Raw genomic sequence first — 15,686 nt, forward strand, 5'->3', positions numbered from 1 at the left:
TAGGGAGCCCCAGCACCCCCCAGGCAACAGTCACACGAGGGAGCTGCTGGCTGGAGGACAGCCTTGGAAGGGGCAAAAGCTTCACTCCTCCACCCTTCTGGCTGGCGCTCCCCAGCTGCACAATGGAGCTACGGATATCGTGTACACTCCCTCTGCACTAAACTACCTGGATGGGAGCCGAAGGGCCCAAACCAGCTTGTGCCTGCGCCTGCCTCACACGGGGCACTGCCAGCGCCGGTAGGAGCCTGGCAGAGGCAGCATGGGGCTGCTGCTGCCTGCTACAGCAGCCTCCTACCTGCTCTGGGCAGCAAGGCAGAGCTCTGCCTTCCCACAGCTCAGAGAAGTTTGCCGCTTGCAGGCCGAGCAGGTTAACCCCGCACAGGGAGGACACCACCAGGCTCCTGGTGCAGGACAGGGACTTTGCCAGAGGCACAGAGGGGAATTTTCAGGCAGAGGGTTAGCTGAAATCACCACTTGCTCTCTGCAAGTCTCCCCAGCATGCACGGGGCAGAGGAAGAGCTGCATCCTTGGATGAGAACCATATTTATTTCACGGACACAGAATTGCACTGGTGGTTGATTCTACACACACCGAGGACACGCAGCAGCAGGGCCCCACGGGCTGGGCCTGGCTGCTGGGGGCAGAATTCACACAGAGAAATTTGTTTCTTCCAAGGGGCCGATGGATCAGCAGGATGGGGCTCTGCACAGCCAGGCTCCTGCTGCTAGGCAGCTCCTGCCCCAGTCAAGGATAGAAACATTAAATAAGTATATACAGCACCTCTTGGGGCAGGCTGGAACAGGCTTGGTGGGACAGGGTTCAGTTGCCCATTTTTACTTTAGATGTCTAGAAAGAAAGAAGAGAGGTTAGGCTGTGCCCCACAAACCCCAGTCCAGCATCCCAGTCCCACCCAAGCACCCTGAAACCATCCAGAAGCTGAAGACAGCTTATCAGCCCCACCAATAAGACATGAGCACGACACATGGTGCACCCAAGGTGACACCCTCCATGACAGTTGCTCAGAGGGGCCATCAAAAGAGCTCAGCACGCTGCTGCAAATAGGCACGGCATGCTGTGCGGAAAGCTGTGCCCCCCACCCAAACCTTGTGAGCAGCCTCCTTGCCCCAGAGCAGAGGATTGTGCTGGAGCCCAGGTGTCTCTCCCTGGAGCTGAGGAGCACCCAGGATGACAGGCACATTGTGCTCACATAAACCCTGTGGCCCCAGGAGGCAGGTACCTGCAGGATAGCGACGATGACCCCAAACAGCCCTATGGCACTGCCAAAGATCTCCACGATCAGGATCTTGACGAAGAGGCTGGCGTTCTGGGCGTCAGCCAGGGCAGCCCCGCTGCCCACAATGCCCACGCAGACCCCACAGAAGAGATTGCATAACCCCACGGTCAGGCCAGCCCCAAACATGGAGAAACCTGTGAGAGAGGAACACTGCAAGAGCAGGGGGTAACCCCCTTCTACCTGCACCTGGGGCATGCTGCAGCAGCTCTGCCTCGACGTGACAGAAGCCCCAGAGCTGCCAAGCATCAGCAACATCCTCCTGTTTGGGAAGGAAGACTGCTCCAGGGTGCGCAGCAGCTCCTGCAGTGCCAGGCCAGCAGGTGACAGCAATCTTCTGCCACCCAAGGGAGGAGCAGTGCTGCTGCTGGGCAGCATAGCCCCGTGGGTGCAGGAGGGCCTTGAAAAGGTAACTAAAAAGCTGCTTTTTGGCAGAAGAGTCACATGTCCTTCAGGCACCTGCAGTGGGCCACGGGCCAGTCAGAAGGTGGCAGTCAGGGTTGTGGCAATGCTCACAGCGATGGCACCAGGGATCAAGCAGTCCTTACCTGCGTGGTAGTTCCTGGCTCCAATTGCCTCTGGGGTGACTGCAGAGAAAGGCTGAGAGAAAGCACAGGGTCTGCGTTAGCGCCAAGTCTGTGGTCCCTGGGAGAGGTACCTGTCCCTGATACAGCATGAGGCAGCCATATTTTGGCCAGAGTTGCTCCCTGACTCCATGTCCCTGGGTGGCTTCATGATACTCACCTTGTGTGTGCTCCCCCAACCTACTCTTCAGCACAGACAAGGACCACCACACAGACCACCCGCCCAGGTGCTCCCAGAGCCACAAGTGTCTGAAAGTCCCCACAAGGCCACTGTTCACAGCACTGGCCCCTGCCCAGCTGCCTATCCCCACCGTTGCCCCAAGGCCGGTGCAGGGCAGCCCACATCTTCCCATACCTCAGCCATGTTACTGATGACAATTGCCATGATGATCCCGTAGATGGCCACAGCCTCACAGAAAATGATGCTGTGGGAGAAAGGCAAAGTCTGAGTGCCATGCCTCCACCCGGAGCAGCCCCCACCACTTCATGCTCAGCCAGCCAGCAGCCAGACCCCTCCACAGCCATATCCGAGCTTGTCCCACTGCTGCCAAGGGCAGAAAGGCAGTCCAGCCTACCGACCCCTTTTCCTCTCAAACAAGGGGGAGCTGCCAAACACAAAGGCCGGGTGCTGGTCATGCTGTGCCACCCAAGTAAACTGTGACAGACCTGTGGGAAGCAGGCCCGGGGAGCCCTGCCCTCTGCTAGCCCCCTTCTGCTCCCTCAGGGAATGGCTGTGCAAGGTCTGGCCAGGGGAACCCTCGCCTCGGGCAGGAAATATGATCTCATGGTGTTTGTTTAGAACACACTGGGCTCATTCACTGCATGATATTGCACAGTGACTCTTCAAATCAGCACTCTGGCTCCTTTAGGGTTCTTTGTTTTGAAAGCAAACAGCAGCAGCAGCTCAGCAAGGATCAGTCTGCCAGCAGCACCCAGCTAGAGATGGGACAGGAGCCTCTGCACAGGGCTGGGACCTGCTCAGGCATGGCATGAGCCCTAACCCCAGGTCTGTGCTTACCTGACCAGGTTCTTCGTTTTGATCCGAGGGGCTTTGACTCCACCACCGATGATGCTGGAGCCTGTGATGTAAATCCCCCTGTGGCAGACAAGGGTGGTTGGTGGAGGGTCTGGTACTCGCAGAAGGATTCAATAAGGAAACCAGGATCTTCCAGCTGAGCAAGAATCAGTCATGCAGCTGGGGGAGAACGTGGGCTTGGCCTGTCCACCCCCAGGGTACAAGTGGTCCCAAGCTTCACCACCTACGCCAGCGGAACTGCTGGGGCACAAGAGCCACTGCATGGCCTGGGCTCAGGGTTACGGCTTCCAGAGAGCCAAAGACATCCCTGCCTCTCCACTGCAGTTGCAGCCTGTGAGGCAGCCTGCCTAGACCCGCCCAGGAGCCCAGCAACCTGGCCCCACTGCTGCAGTGACCTGCATAGCCCCACACGTACATGCTGTCCTGCTACTGCCTGCCATGGTGAAACCACAGTGTTTACACAGCTACCAAGGTGGGACAGTAGGAGCCTGATGAAGAGCCAGACGCACTCACCAGGCAGCTCCCACCACGGACAGGGAGATGGCCAGACCAATGCCCAGGTTGCACCACATGAAGGGTGAGGTCTCTGTCAGGAACCTGGAGAGAAGCGAGCCCTGAGTTAGCACAGGCTGAGCCCCCCTTTTCACAGTGCACAGCCCCAAAGCAGGTACTCCCCACTCGATCATGCAGCCCAAGATGGGTTGTGGACTGCCAGACAGTGGGACATGAGAGCCTGTCTCTGCCAGCCAGCAACTCAGAACCCTCACCCACACGGACAGAGATCTCACCCCCAAACCCTCACTGTGAAGGGAAAGCTTGGGCTGGGAGAGGGGGTGAGAAAGGCAGTGATGGCTGCACCAGGATCCTGTATGGAGCCAGCCAGACATACACGTGGGCTGCATCTATCCCACTTATTGGGGAGCTGAGGCCCTACTCACTGTAGCTCTTGTTCGCCTGCAATCCAGTGACCACTGCTCATCACTCAGAAACGAGCACTGTTCCTGGCAGGCACTGCCAGCACCACCCACTTCACACAGCCCTGAGGATGCCAGCATTTTCAGGGAACTCACCAGGCCACATCGAAGCGGAAACCCAGGTCAAATATTGTGTAGCAGATCCCTAGAAAGCAAGAGCGACACAGAGACCTTCAGACAGGTACCAACTACCAGCCCGGCACTGCTGTTTCCTCCCCAGCCTGCGAAGCCTGGTGTCACACGCAGTAGCCCTGCAGAGCCCAGGCACATCCAGAGGTGCTCACACCAAAACCCTGCCCTGCTCTGACCTCATGAGCGGGAAACACGGCTGCAGACCAGAAGAGATACTTGCTTTTTGCATGGCTGACAGTGTGCAGCTGGAAAAGAGACTGTGACCTAACGTCCTGAGGAACAGATAAGCACAGGCAGCATGGCACTGTCTGTCACACTGTCTCTCGCACACACACTGTCCCCACACCAGATAAGGAGGGTGAAGGGACGGCTCTATCATTGCCGACTAGAGCCAGTGGCTGTGTGACACTGACCCTGCATACAGTCAAGAAAAAAATAAACAGGAAACTTCTGAAATGCTTAAAAGCAGTGAAGAGGTCACTACACATGTCCCAGTGCTCCCTCCTCCAGCGAGTCACAGCCTGCAGGCAGGGGATGATGGCAAGCCACAACATGGCCAGCACGACCACATGCCGCAGGTCAGAGGAGCCCTTCCCTGCCCACAGCCAAGACCCGCAGGACAACTCATTCCACATAAGACCTCAGCACTGCAGTGTAGGGAGACCTGCCAGCCTCACAGCAGGGATGTTCCCACTGTTCCTATGTGCCAAACCACTCCATGCCTGACTCAGGGCTCAGTGCACCGGCAGAACATACCAGGCGAGCTGGCCCCAAAACAGGAAGCAGTAACACTGGTCACTCCTGCCTGCAGAATCAGGGTGCCTCCCTCCCCAGCAGCAACACACACAAATGAGGAACGGTACCACCATGGCCAGGGAGTGCAGAGGGAGGCCACATCCCAGCCTGCATACTGGGTGACCTCAGCCTGCATACTGGGTGACCTTCAAGGATGATCTCTATGGTGCTAGGTCCAGCCAGTTTGCAACTTGTGTTCTGGCTTTGCTGCTTGGCTGGCTGAGCAGGAACTGAACCCAGCCAGCCTCAGCTGCCCCCACTCCCCAGGAGTGGTAAAGAACTACAACCGGCTCAGGGCAGATCCTCAGGGCACCTTCCATCTCTTCAGGCAGGTGTAGCCTTGGATTCATACACAAAAGAAACAGGGCGAAGGACACTTTCCTGTAAGCTGGGTCACCAGGACCAGAGGACCAAAGCAGGGGTCAGGACAAGGAGAGGAAGGACAACGAGAGGAAGCACAAAGAGGCACCACCGCAACACTGCACAGGGCGAGATCGCTTCCTGCTTGTGCCTTTCCTGAAAAGGGATTGCAACAGGACGGGAACTTAAGAGCCTGTGGGCTCAACTTGTTGAGATTTTCCGACAGTCTAAAGTTCGCAGCATGCATCTGCACTGGCGCAAGCCATGTGATTCAGAGAATCCACTAAGGCAGCCCTGTGCCCCACACTGGGTTCCACAAGGCCCTGAAACACGAGGAAGTGAGACACCCTTTGCTTCTGACTCGGTCTCTCCCCTCACCCAAATACTGAGGCAAAAGCCAAGGTCTCCCCAGCCTCCGACTGGCTCATGGTCACACTTCACTCTGCACTGAAAGAGGAAATAACTAGCAGCTCCAGCATAAAATCTTCCTGCTACCCTTTGGGCAGTAAACCCATCCTCAGTGCTGCTGAGCCCAATGCCATCAGCAGCAGAGTCTGGGGTGCAAGAAGCTGCCATGCACCGGGTCTGCAATGATCCTGACAAACCTGCACATTTCCTTATGCCGCCACAGCCTGGCAAAGCGGGAGGGTGATCTCCATCCAGCAGACATTAACCAGCACAGCCTGAAAAAACAGGCACCTGCATTTACCTCCCCTGCCCTGCCAAAACCAAACACAGCCCCTGACTGGCACCGGCACCTTTCCACCCCGGCACACGCAGAGAAGCAAATCAGCTGCTCAGGCTGGACAGGCTCAGAGTGCCGAGAGCTGGCAGCTACACGGCGCTGCCAGGGGCCCCAGCCGCCCGAGGGAGCCGCTGAAAGCACCCGGGGGCGATGTCCAGGCTGAGGAGCCCCACAGCAGCGCTCCCGGTGCCACGGCAGGCCACGGGCCAGCCCTCCCGCCGGCAGCTCGGCCACCGGGGTACTAACGTTACACCTCCTCAACCCCCGCCGTCCTTCCCCGCCACACCCCAGCCCTTCCCCGGCCAGCGGGGGCGCAGGCCCGACCTGCAGCCTCTCCTCACGCCCAGAGCCCCCTCCCGCCCCGCGGCCCCGGTCCGACCCTGTGGCCCGCCGCCCGGCCCCCCCGGCCCCGCTGACCGACGCCCAGCATCGTGGTCCAGAAGGCGAGGCCGAGCCCCGAGTACAGCAGCGCGAGCCCCGTCATGGCGGCAGCGGCGCGGGCCGAGCCGGGACGGAGCGGGCCGAGCCGGGGGCGAGCGCGAGCGCGTCACCTGACCCGCGCGGGTCACGTGAACGGAACCGCAGCGTCCGGACGGAAAGAGCGTGACGCCACCGCCGCCGCGCCCGCTTATTGGCTGCCCGGCCTGACGGCCGCGCGGGATCTACCTAGACCGTAACGCGCCGCGACGGGCGCCTCTTCCCATTGGCTGCTCTTCCCCTCACCGCCCTGCCGTAAAGTGCGATAGGTCCCGCCCCAGAAAGGGCGGGATTTCCGGGAGAAGAGAGGGCGGTGCCGAGTTATCATTGGCCGACTCCGCGCCCCAGCCCGGAAGCGGGCGCAGGGGCCCCGCGTGGCGGTCTTGACCCGCAACCCCTTGGCGCCATGGCAACAGCCTTCAGTAGCGACGGGGAGGCCGCGCTGCGGCGGGAGCTGGGCCCGACGGCGGCGCCGCGAGGGGACCTTGACGGCTTCTACGAGACGGACCGGGCCGCCGCCTTCGTGCGGGATGGCGGGTTCCGCAAGGTGAGTGGGGTCGGGGGCCGCAGCAGGGCCGGGAGCTACGGGCCGCCCCTCCCTGGTGCCTCACCACCTCTCCCCCCCCCCCCCCCCCCCTCCAGGTCGCCCTCCAGTTCCCCGACGAGCTTCTGGCGGACGCGGCGGCGTTGGCGGCCCGGATGGAGGAGGCGACCGGGGCCGAGATGTACGTCCTAGGAGACACCACGTACGGCAGGTTGGTGTGGGGGCATGTCCCGAGGTTTCTGCACGGGCAGTAATGGAGCTACCCGTCCCCAGCCTGGTAGGGCCGAGGGATGGAGCTGCTCAGGCAAGGGATAGTAGTGCCATGGAGAAGGAAGAGCTCTACGGGGTAGAGCTTGTCTGACATAGGGTCCTCCCCACAGCTGCTGTGTGGATGAAGTGGCCGCCGAGCACGTAGGTGCTGAGGCGGTGCTGCACTACGGCCCAGCCTGCCTCAGCCCCTGCAGAAAGCTCCCGGTGCTGCATATCTTCGGGCGGCAGCCCCTGGACATCGGGCATTGCACAAAGACCTTCCGGGACCTCTACCCTGACCGGCAGAGCCATGTGGTGGTGCTAAGCGATGTGGTCTATGCCCATGCAATGGGTGAGTGCTCTGTGGCAGGGAGGGGGTCTCTGGTGCTGCTCTGAGCTCTGCAGAGATGCCAGGAGGAGAGTAGGCAGGCACTCCCCAGACACTGTCAGCCTTGACTTCTCTCTTCTCCTCTCCCCTAATCTGCTGCCCCACCTTCTGTGGGCACATTTCATTCTCACTCTTCTCTCCCTTCAGGTGAGCTGGAGCAGGAGTTGTGCCCTGAGTACCCCAATGTCATCTTTTCTAGAGTGGTGTGTGGGGACCCTCCTGGTCCCGCACTACCTGGAGAGGAGCGGCGGTTTGGTCGCCAGTTCCTGGTGGAGGCGCCAGGAGGGCTGCAGGACTGTGCCATGTTCTATGTGGGAGCCGAGGGCCTGGCCCTCACCAACTTCATGCTGACCTGGAACTGTTGCCCCTTCAGCTCCTTTGATCCTACCACCGGCTGTGGCCGCCACGAGACTCTCAATGTCAACCGGGCCCTGATGCGACGCCTCTACCTGGTGGAGCGGGCCCGGGACGCCCACGTGGTGGGCATCCTGGTGGGCACCCTTGGCGTGGCGGGCTACCTGGCTGTGCTGCAACACCTCCGGGAGCTTCTGCACCGGGCTGGCAAGCGCAGCTACACACTGGCTGTGGGGAAGCCAAACCCTGCCAAACTGGCCAACTTCCTGGAGGTGGATATCTTTGTCCTGGTGGCCTGTGCTCAGAACTCCCTGCTGGACTCCAGCGACTTCTACCGGCCCATTGTGACGCCCTATGAGCTGGAGCTGGCCTGTAACCCAGCCCGCAAATGGACAGGGAACTACCTCACTGATTTCCGAGACCTGCTGCCAGGTAATAGCTAGAAACTAGCTGCCCAGCACCCTCCAAGGGCATGTCCTGTTAAGCTCCCTTACCCGGAGGTCACAGTTGTCTCAGCTCTGTGCTGGTTGGAGGATAGATATGAGTATCAGACTAATGTTACTATTTCCCAACAGGTGCCTGTGCACATGTTGAACTCCCACCGGCCATCCCTGCAGCAGAAGCTATTCCTGACATCTCGTTGATCACAGGGGAGATGCGTGCCACCCACCTCTGCGAGCCCCCAGCCTCCCAGCTGCCCCCTAGCACTACCCTGGCCTGTAGGGACCAGACACGGGCCCTTGCAGAGATCAGCCCTGCTGGTTTGTGATTTGGTTTTGTGGTGGGGATGAGCCCTGGTGCAGGGGAGGTGCTGCCTCCCTGCTTCCAGCAACAATTCCCAATTCCTTTTCTCTTTCCTTCCAGCCTCCTTCCTGGAGTCCCGCAGCTGGCGGGGTCTGGAGCAGCGGCTGGGGCAGACGCCCATCTCCAAGGCTATGCAGGGCCGACGAGGGATTGCCATTGCCTATGAGGATGAGGGATGCGAGCAACCCTGATTCAGCAGCAGCATCGGCACCCAGCCAGAAACAGGGCCATGTGGGTGCCCAAGCATTGCCATCCAACAAGTGTTGGAGCTGTGAGGGTCTCTCAAGGGTCTGGACCTGCCACCAACTGGCCTTGCATTGGATGCAGCTTTGGGTCAGTAGTGCTGTGGTGGGAGAGCAGGTGTGTGTGTTCGGGGATGCCCGGGGCTTACAGCCAGGGCAGCAGCAGGGCCAGGAGAGGTGCTTGGCCTGGACCAGCCTCTGAAGGTTCCCCAGCCCAGGGCAGTTTTGGCCCTACATGCAAAAGTTAGAGCTTTGCACAAGCTGACAGTCTGAGGACTTGAGGCTTTTGTGGGCTACTGTTACTAACTAAAGCTGAATGGAAAAGGACTTGTAATGAATCATTTTCTAGAATAAAACATGGGCTGAGGAGCACAGACAGGGCTGACACCAGGTGTGCCAGAGTGAAAACACAGGTCATGATGCCTGCTTGGGGAGCACAGCTCTGTGTCTCAGCTGAAACCAGCCTGAGAGAACAGAAGACTGGAACCAGGACCCCCAGAAATGAAAGCATGGTTGCAGGCTGGGCAGAGGGACTAAGGCAAGTGGGAGAGGGCTCTGGGCATGAGCAAGCCCCTTACCTGCTCTAGTGAGCAGCACTGTGGCACACACCCCCTGTGCTGCAGGGAGGACCCTGCATTTGGCGGGGGTGGAGTCTGGCCCCTCTCATGCGGGGTAGGACTGTTTCTTCTCTGTGACCTGCTCTGTGCTGGGCAAGGACGGCGTGGTGAGCAAGGGGGACTGTTTTTTGCCATCCCTCCTGAAGCCAGGACAGGAGGCTTTGAGGCCTCCCAACCTTGTTTTAAGCCCCTCTGCTTGGCTTTTCCTCTGAGCCAAGGTGCAGGCAGTCCAGGCACTGCAATAACGAAAGCCACAACATAGAAATATTCTTAATATAATTAGGTGCAGGGCCTCCCCCCTCCCAACCACACACATACAAATGAGCAGGGGGCAAGCCACCCTGCCCAGCCAGCCACTGCCGTGGGCACAGGGGCAGCCTCCCCGCCGTGGGGCACAGGCACCCACGGGGAAGTTCTGGGGAAGGGCTGGTAGCCCAGGTGCAGGGCAGCCTGTGCTGGGGCAGTCCTGCCCAGGCTTCCCCCGCTGCCACCTCCTGCAGCCGGCACTCCTGTCCCCTGTGAGGGGGGAGCATGCTGGGGGAAACAAAGATGCTGACACCGAGATGTGGCCACCAAATCTAGCTGAGGAGCGTCCCGAGTGGGTTAATTCTAGGTGGAGGGTTATTCTATGAGCCGTACTGCAGCAGGGCGGGGAGGATGGGGGCTTCCTTGCAGGGAAGAGCTGGTCCGGGCAAATTGTCCGCGGTCCTGGCCAGGTGCTCAGTAGTCTGCTGTGTATTCTGTGCCATGCAGCCCTCGGCACAGCAGGGTGAACTCCTTCACCATCTCCTTCACTCGCCGCTTGTTCACACGCTCTCTGCTAAGACAGGGAGGGGACAAACATGAAGCAGGAGGGACACATCAGGCCATGCAGGATGGGTCATTCCCATCACACATGGGGCACAGCCACAGCAAGCAGTGCACGAACCTGAGGATCTGCTGGCTGAAGGTCTCCTTCTGCTCGGGGCTGACGCGGGCTGAGGGGAAGCCATCCTGCTGCATGGCCTCCTTGATCCAGACACTCAGGTAGCTGAAGCAGTGCTTGTTCAAGGCAAAGAGGATTTCTGCAAAGTGATCCATGAGGCTGCGGGAAGCCTGGCCACCGATGCCCTGCCACAGAGCAGACAGACCCTGCTGAGCCCCCGGTGTCGCCATGCCTGCACCTGCCCAAACTGGTGGGCTGTGCCCCCAGTTCTGCAGGGGTGCTGCTCAGCAATAGAGCCTAAAGCTGCCCGATGCACCCGTGGTCCTGGCATCTCACCTCCAGCACTGCCTGCAGCAGCACTTTGCCATTCTCATGCACGACCTGTCCCACCGGGGCGATCTCTCCACAGCGGGGCAGCAACTCGGTCTGAAACACAGAGCCCGGCCAGCTCAGTGCCAGAGCAGGCTCCACACTGCAGCACCCTTGCCCAACCTCCCGCCCTCCCAGCTCTCAGTGGGCTGCACGATGCCACAATACTCACAAAAAAGCCACAGGATGCTTTGACTGTTGGGGCCTCAGGAAACTTGAGGGAAAGAACACCTGTAGGCAGAAATCACTCAAGTTAGCAGCCAAAACCCCCATGTGTCATCCTAAATCAGCCCTGTGGTCCCCAGCCCCTGGTTGGTCTGTGCCCGGCTCTGCAGGAGCAAGCTGGCTTCTCTGCAGAGCAGTTCAGAGCGCGTGCCCGTGCCCGTGGTACTCACCACACTGAAACACTGCTTTGACATCCAGGTTGCTACACAGGAAGAGGTCCGGCTTCCTTTTCAGAGCCTGCAAGGCACACAGACAGGCAGCATAAACCCAGCGCTGCAGAGGCAGCCAGGAAGCCTCCAAGGAACCCAGTGCCCCAGACAGCCTCTGCCTGGACGCACACTTACCTGGGCACGCTCACGGTAAACAGCAGATTCAGAGAGTACAGCAGGAAACCATCACTTCCCCCACCCCCCCACCCCCAAGAAAATGTCCATCAGCCACGCAGTTTGCTACGTTCAGGGACCACCGACCCCAGGACCTGAGGAGAGATGCCACAGCAGTGTACACACAAATGCTTTGGTCCCAGAGACGGGACAGAGGACTCCTGTCCCTCCAGAGTAGGCCAGGCAGTGGTAGCACTCCCAGGACAAGGACAGCCATGCCAGGCTCAGCAGAGACTGGTCACTTGTGTGCTTTGCTCCTCTCCTCTTGATGATGTTGGCATCCCTGGGGTCACAGCAAGTGGTTCACACCATAACCCCAGACTGGACTAGCAGCTTGCACTGCTTGGGCTCCAGGACACAGATGACAATGAGACACCAACATTGTTTGGCAGTTCCTGAGCAGCAAACCTGTGGTCAGAAAAGCTTTGGGTTTTTTCTGCCACACAGCAATCCCACCAGCCTCTGTGGGGGTCAGCCACTGCTGCTGAGGACACGTGGAGCTATGGCACCTCGTGCAGTGGCTTGGTCCCTCCTGTGCTGGCACTGGGCAGCTACCGGAGAGAAATGTTTCAGCCTGCACCTTCCACTCCACGGGAAGAATTTCTGCCCTGCCACAGTGAGCCCTGCTACGTAAGGTGACCACATCCGTGCCCTGACTACCATGCCACCATGCCCACTGCTGTGGGCCAGTACTGGGGATGGCAGCCATGCCTCCTGCCCCGCTGTCACTGTGACACAGTGGAACAACAGCCACAGCACTGGAGTGGCCCCGCTCTGTGCCTGGAGCTTGGACAGCAGGATACCAGGGCAGGCAGCCCTTGTGCTGAGCTGAGTGCAAGGCCACTGCTACCCTCCAAGTCTGCTCCTGGGGATGAAAAGAGGGACAGCTTTCAGCTGGCAGTGCCCAGGATGCATGGCCATCTGCCCACAGCCATGGTCTCTACTTGGAGCAAAATCGGACTCATTTCCCACCTCTTCTTCTCCAGGGAAAGCCCACAGCCATCTGCCCAGTGCAGAGAAGCAGCTGAGGAGCAGGTTTCAGGGTCACCCCATCTCCCTTCTGACCCTTTGTATCACACGCTGCAAGAGATGACTCAGGTCTGGGCACCAAAGGCATCGCTGTGCCAGATGGAGCTGGCACAATCGCAGGGACCTGCTTTCCTGCTAGATACAAGCAAAGACCTTCACAGGGGCGATCAGAGGCCATGTTATACCTGTGTGTATATACAGACTGTGTGCATCATCCCTCCTGATGAGCTAGCACCAACATCAGAAGGCTAGCTAGTAGGTGGGCAATGGTTTAGAAACACACCCCACCCATCGTGGCTGATGTCATCTAGTTGGCCCCACACCGGACAAATTCTTGCAAAAGACTTTGTAGTTTTAGCCATGGGAGACTAACACTGGGGCCCTGGCGTGGGCTCCAGAGCAGCAACTATGAGCCTCTCCCACAGCAGCATGCTGCTCAAGGGCAGCTGGCTCCTGCAATACCACCCAGCTGCAGGTTTCTCTACCCTGCCCATCCAAGGAACTGTTTTTAACCCGAGTCCTGCATGCTGCAAGACTGTTCAGCTGGCACAAGGTTCTTCCAACATGCTCACATTGCCACCTACCTGCAGGGTGCTCCTCCCAGCCAAACCAGACCCACGGCAGGCAGAGCCCCGTAAGCTCTCCTGCAGACTCACTGCGGCATCTGCTCCTCAATCAGTGCCATGGGGGAAAACGTGCCAGTATCGGGAGGGCTCCTTCCTAAAGGACACCTTCACCAAGCAACCGCAGAGTGCAAGCCCAATCCGGGCACACATGCAGAGGTGCTTTCTAGCCCCATGAGATGGCACCTTGTGGAGTTTCTCCCATTAGCAAGCTGCACCAGGTAGAGCCAGGGGCTGCTTCCCGGCACCCGGAATCATGCTCCAGCTCTGGGGCCTCTTACTGCCAGTCTGTCCTCCCTGTCTCCTGCCAGAGCAGCTCTGCCCGCATGTTCTGGGATGGGGAGAGGTCTTCAAATGCTTTCAATCATCCTCCCACATCCTCTGCTGCAGCAGCCACTGCAGAGGTAGGCGCTGGCTCTCCGTCGAGGGCTGCCCTGCAGCCTGGCACAGAAAGGATGTCGGGTTCTTCTCCAAGAGAGCTGGGAGACCCACCACATAGGTCTTCAAAGCAGGCTCCTCTTCTGCACCCAGCTCTTCAGAGGCAGGCATTGAAGGACACCAGACCCCACTCCTCCAGCAGACAGGGGACAGTGGTGGGCTACACGGCCAGTTCCTGCAGCTCTCCAGAACATGCAGATCAAACCCTTGTGCCTGGCACCACCGTCTCTTCCCAGACCACATGTCTGGCAGAGCAGAGCAGACCCTCCAGCTTTGGAAAGGGCACATGAGCTTGGTCAGGCACCAGAGCCAGGGAGGAGCAGTCAGCCCTGCCTGCCAGGGAGAGGGGATGCTGAGCCCATGTCCTCCACAGGGCTCTATGGCTGGAGCAGGTGTGGTGGAGAGATCAAGGACTGCTGCATGCAGCCTGGACCAGGCCAAGAAGTGAAGGAGGTGGGGGACAGCACTGGCTGTACCATCACAGAAGGTCACTCCCGCGTCTTCTGCCCAGTGAGGCCCCAATTGCCCAGTCTGCCCCAGGGCTCCCCGTCAGGGGAGGTCACCACAGTGCTCCCAAGGTCCATGCTGGCATGGAACCCTGCCAGGGTGGATGGATGTGCCTGCAGTCCCAGTGGGGAGGCAGGCTGGAGACCCGCAAAATCCTACCTGCAACTGGGAGCATACACATGAGTGGTACCCACTGGCCAGGGAGCGGGCGAGAGCTCCCAGACACCAGAACCTGCCTGATTTTGCTGATGCAGACCCAGGTATGAGCCCCAGCCACCACAGCCATGTGGTCCTGGGCACAGGTGCTCCAGCTGCGTGGGTGGCAAGAAGCCCCATAGCCCTCCAGGCGGGATGCTCACCTCAGGCACATCAGCAGCGATGCTCCGCACCATCCCCAGCACGCAGCAGAGGCAGGAGGGGAGCAGCTGAGGACAGATCTCACTGCAAAGGGTGTTGGCACCACTCTGTGCAGCCTTACAGCAGACCGGTTATTTTCTGCTTAGGTTTGAGTAGTAACAGTAACTCCAGAGTCTCTGGCATCTGTAAGACATTTGGTTTAAGCCAGCATGCTCTTGTGATCAGCCAGCCATTGTCAAGAGTGGATTGCCAGTTAATGGTGGCAAGATGATGAGCCGCACCAACTGAGCGGTCCCACAGACTGCAACCAAGCGCAGATAAACACACTGTAAAGTCAACTGAAATCCTGTCACACAGAGAGATGGCTCCCTGTGAGCTAGTGACAGCTGATGTGCAGCTATCAGGAGGCAGGAGCTTCTTGTGAGTTACCAGAAGGTAGGAAAGTACTTGCTGGCAGAGGGAGAGGACAAAAGCACTGTCTGCAAGGAGAAACCAGAGGAATCTGAAACAGGGAAGATGGTATTTCCACCAAGGTGATCCATCACAGGAGCAGACGGTCTGGGAAGTGGGAAAGGCTCCACCTTGACACACTCTTGGGTCCAAACTCACTCCTGCTCTGGGAGATGCATTACTTTGTCAAGGGCTCCACAGATGGAGCAGGCTGGGATGAAAGTACAGCCCCCACCACGTGATAATTGGATCTGAAGAGATCCAATTTCTCTCTGACTTTAATCCTTGGATCTTCAAATGCTCAACAGCATCACCACAGAGCATGGTCCTCTGGAAGAGGACAGGCTGGACCCACCTCTGCCATCAGCTCTTGAAGTCCTGGGAGCAAGGAGCCAAGTGGGAATGGCAAGGCTGTTTCTTGATGGATTTCAAAGCACCCCGTCAACTCATCGGTCTTGGGGAGAGGGGCAGGCCAAGGAAGAGGAGGAAACCTTGAAACAAGTCCTGTGTGTAAGGACAGAGGGCGGGGATGGGATCCTTTGGTCTCTGTGGGGTTGCTGGAATAAAATCTCCAGGAAAACACCAAGTCTTGAGTGGATGGTGGCGGGCTGGCAGCATGATGTCAGATACCTCGCAGTGATTCAAGATGGAGCAGCCGTGGAGATAGGAGCCTCTGAGCTGCTCCTGCAGCAGGGTCTCCGGCACACTGGAGCCCAGGCCAGCTGCCAGCACACCACCCCAGCACTGCCGGCAGATCCTGTGCAAGAGGGCAGTGTGTAACAGCTTCC

The 15,686-nt window shown here is 59.0% G+C and overlaps 3 protein-coding genes across 5 annotated transcripts in view; 1 reads left to right on the forward strand and 2 right to left on the reverse strand.

The window, feature by feature from the left end:
- Positions 1-527: 527 nt before the first annotated feature.
- On the reverse strand, positions 528-6,498 carry ATP6V0B (ATPase H+ transporting V0 subunit b). Its single transcript, XM_080406193.1, has 8 exons — positions 6,335-6,498; positions 3,982-4,030; positions 3,425-3,508; positions 2,894-2,971; positions 2,231-2,300; positions 1,840-1,891; positions 1,238-1,428; positions 528-846 (listed from the first exon to the last, which is right to left on the reverse strand). Exons 1-8 carry the CDS (start codon positions 6,399-6,401, stop codon positions 820-822), a joined length of 618 nt encoding a protein of 205 aa, XP_080262319.1. The 5' UTR covers positions 6,402-6,498; the 3' UTR covers positions 528-819.
- A 113-nt stretch (positions 6,499-6,611) lies between these two features.
- Positions 6,612-9,349, forward strand: DPH2 (diphthamide biosynthesis 2). The gene is made up of 6 exons (XM_080406152.1): positions 6,612-6,941; positions 7,037-7,149; positions 7,319-7,539; positions 7,723-8,361; positions 8,505-8,690; positions 8,794-9,349. Exons 1-6 carry the CDS (start codon positions 6,801-6,803, stop codon positions 8,922-8,924), a joined length of 1,431 nt encoding a protein of 476 aa, XP_080262278.1. The 5' UTR covers positions 6,612-6,800; the 3' UTR covers positions 8,925-9,349.
- A 502-nt stretch (positions 9,350-9,851) lies between these two features.
- IPO13 (importin 13) overlaps positions 9,852-15,686 on the reverse strand; it is a 32,151-nt gene continuing 26,316 nt past the window's right edge. Inside the window, exons 16-20 of one of the 3 annotated variants that reach the window (XM_080406122.1) lie at positions 11,282-11,348; positions 11,059-11,117; positions 10,854-10,943; positions 10,521-10,702; positions 9,852-10,412 (exon numbers count right to left, since the gene is read on the reverse strand). In XM_080406122.1, coding sequence (XP_080262248.1) covers positions 10,313-10,412; positions 10,521-10,702; positions 10,854-10,943; positions 11,059-11,117; positions 11,282-11,348 — 498 coding nt within the window. In that variant the 3' untranslated portion in view covers positions 9,852-10,312. Of the gene's footprint in view, positions 10,413-10,520; positions 10,703-10,853; positions 10,944-11,058; positions 11,118-11,281; positions 11,349-15,686 lie in introns of those variants that run through there. The other 2 variants (XM_080406123.1, XR_013931000.1) reach the window with 2 other exon arrangements.

Source organism: Falco punctatus (assembly GCF_963210335.1).
Source record: "Falco punctatus genome assembly, chromosome: 11".
Taxonomy (NCBI): domain Eukaryota; kingdom Metazoa; phylum Chordata; class Aves; order Falconiformes; family Falconidae; genus Falco; species Falco punctatus.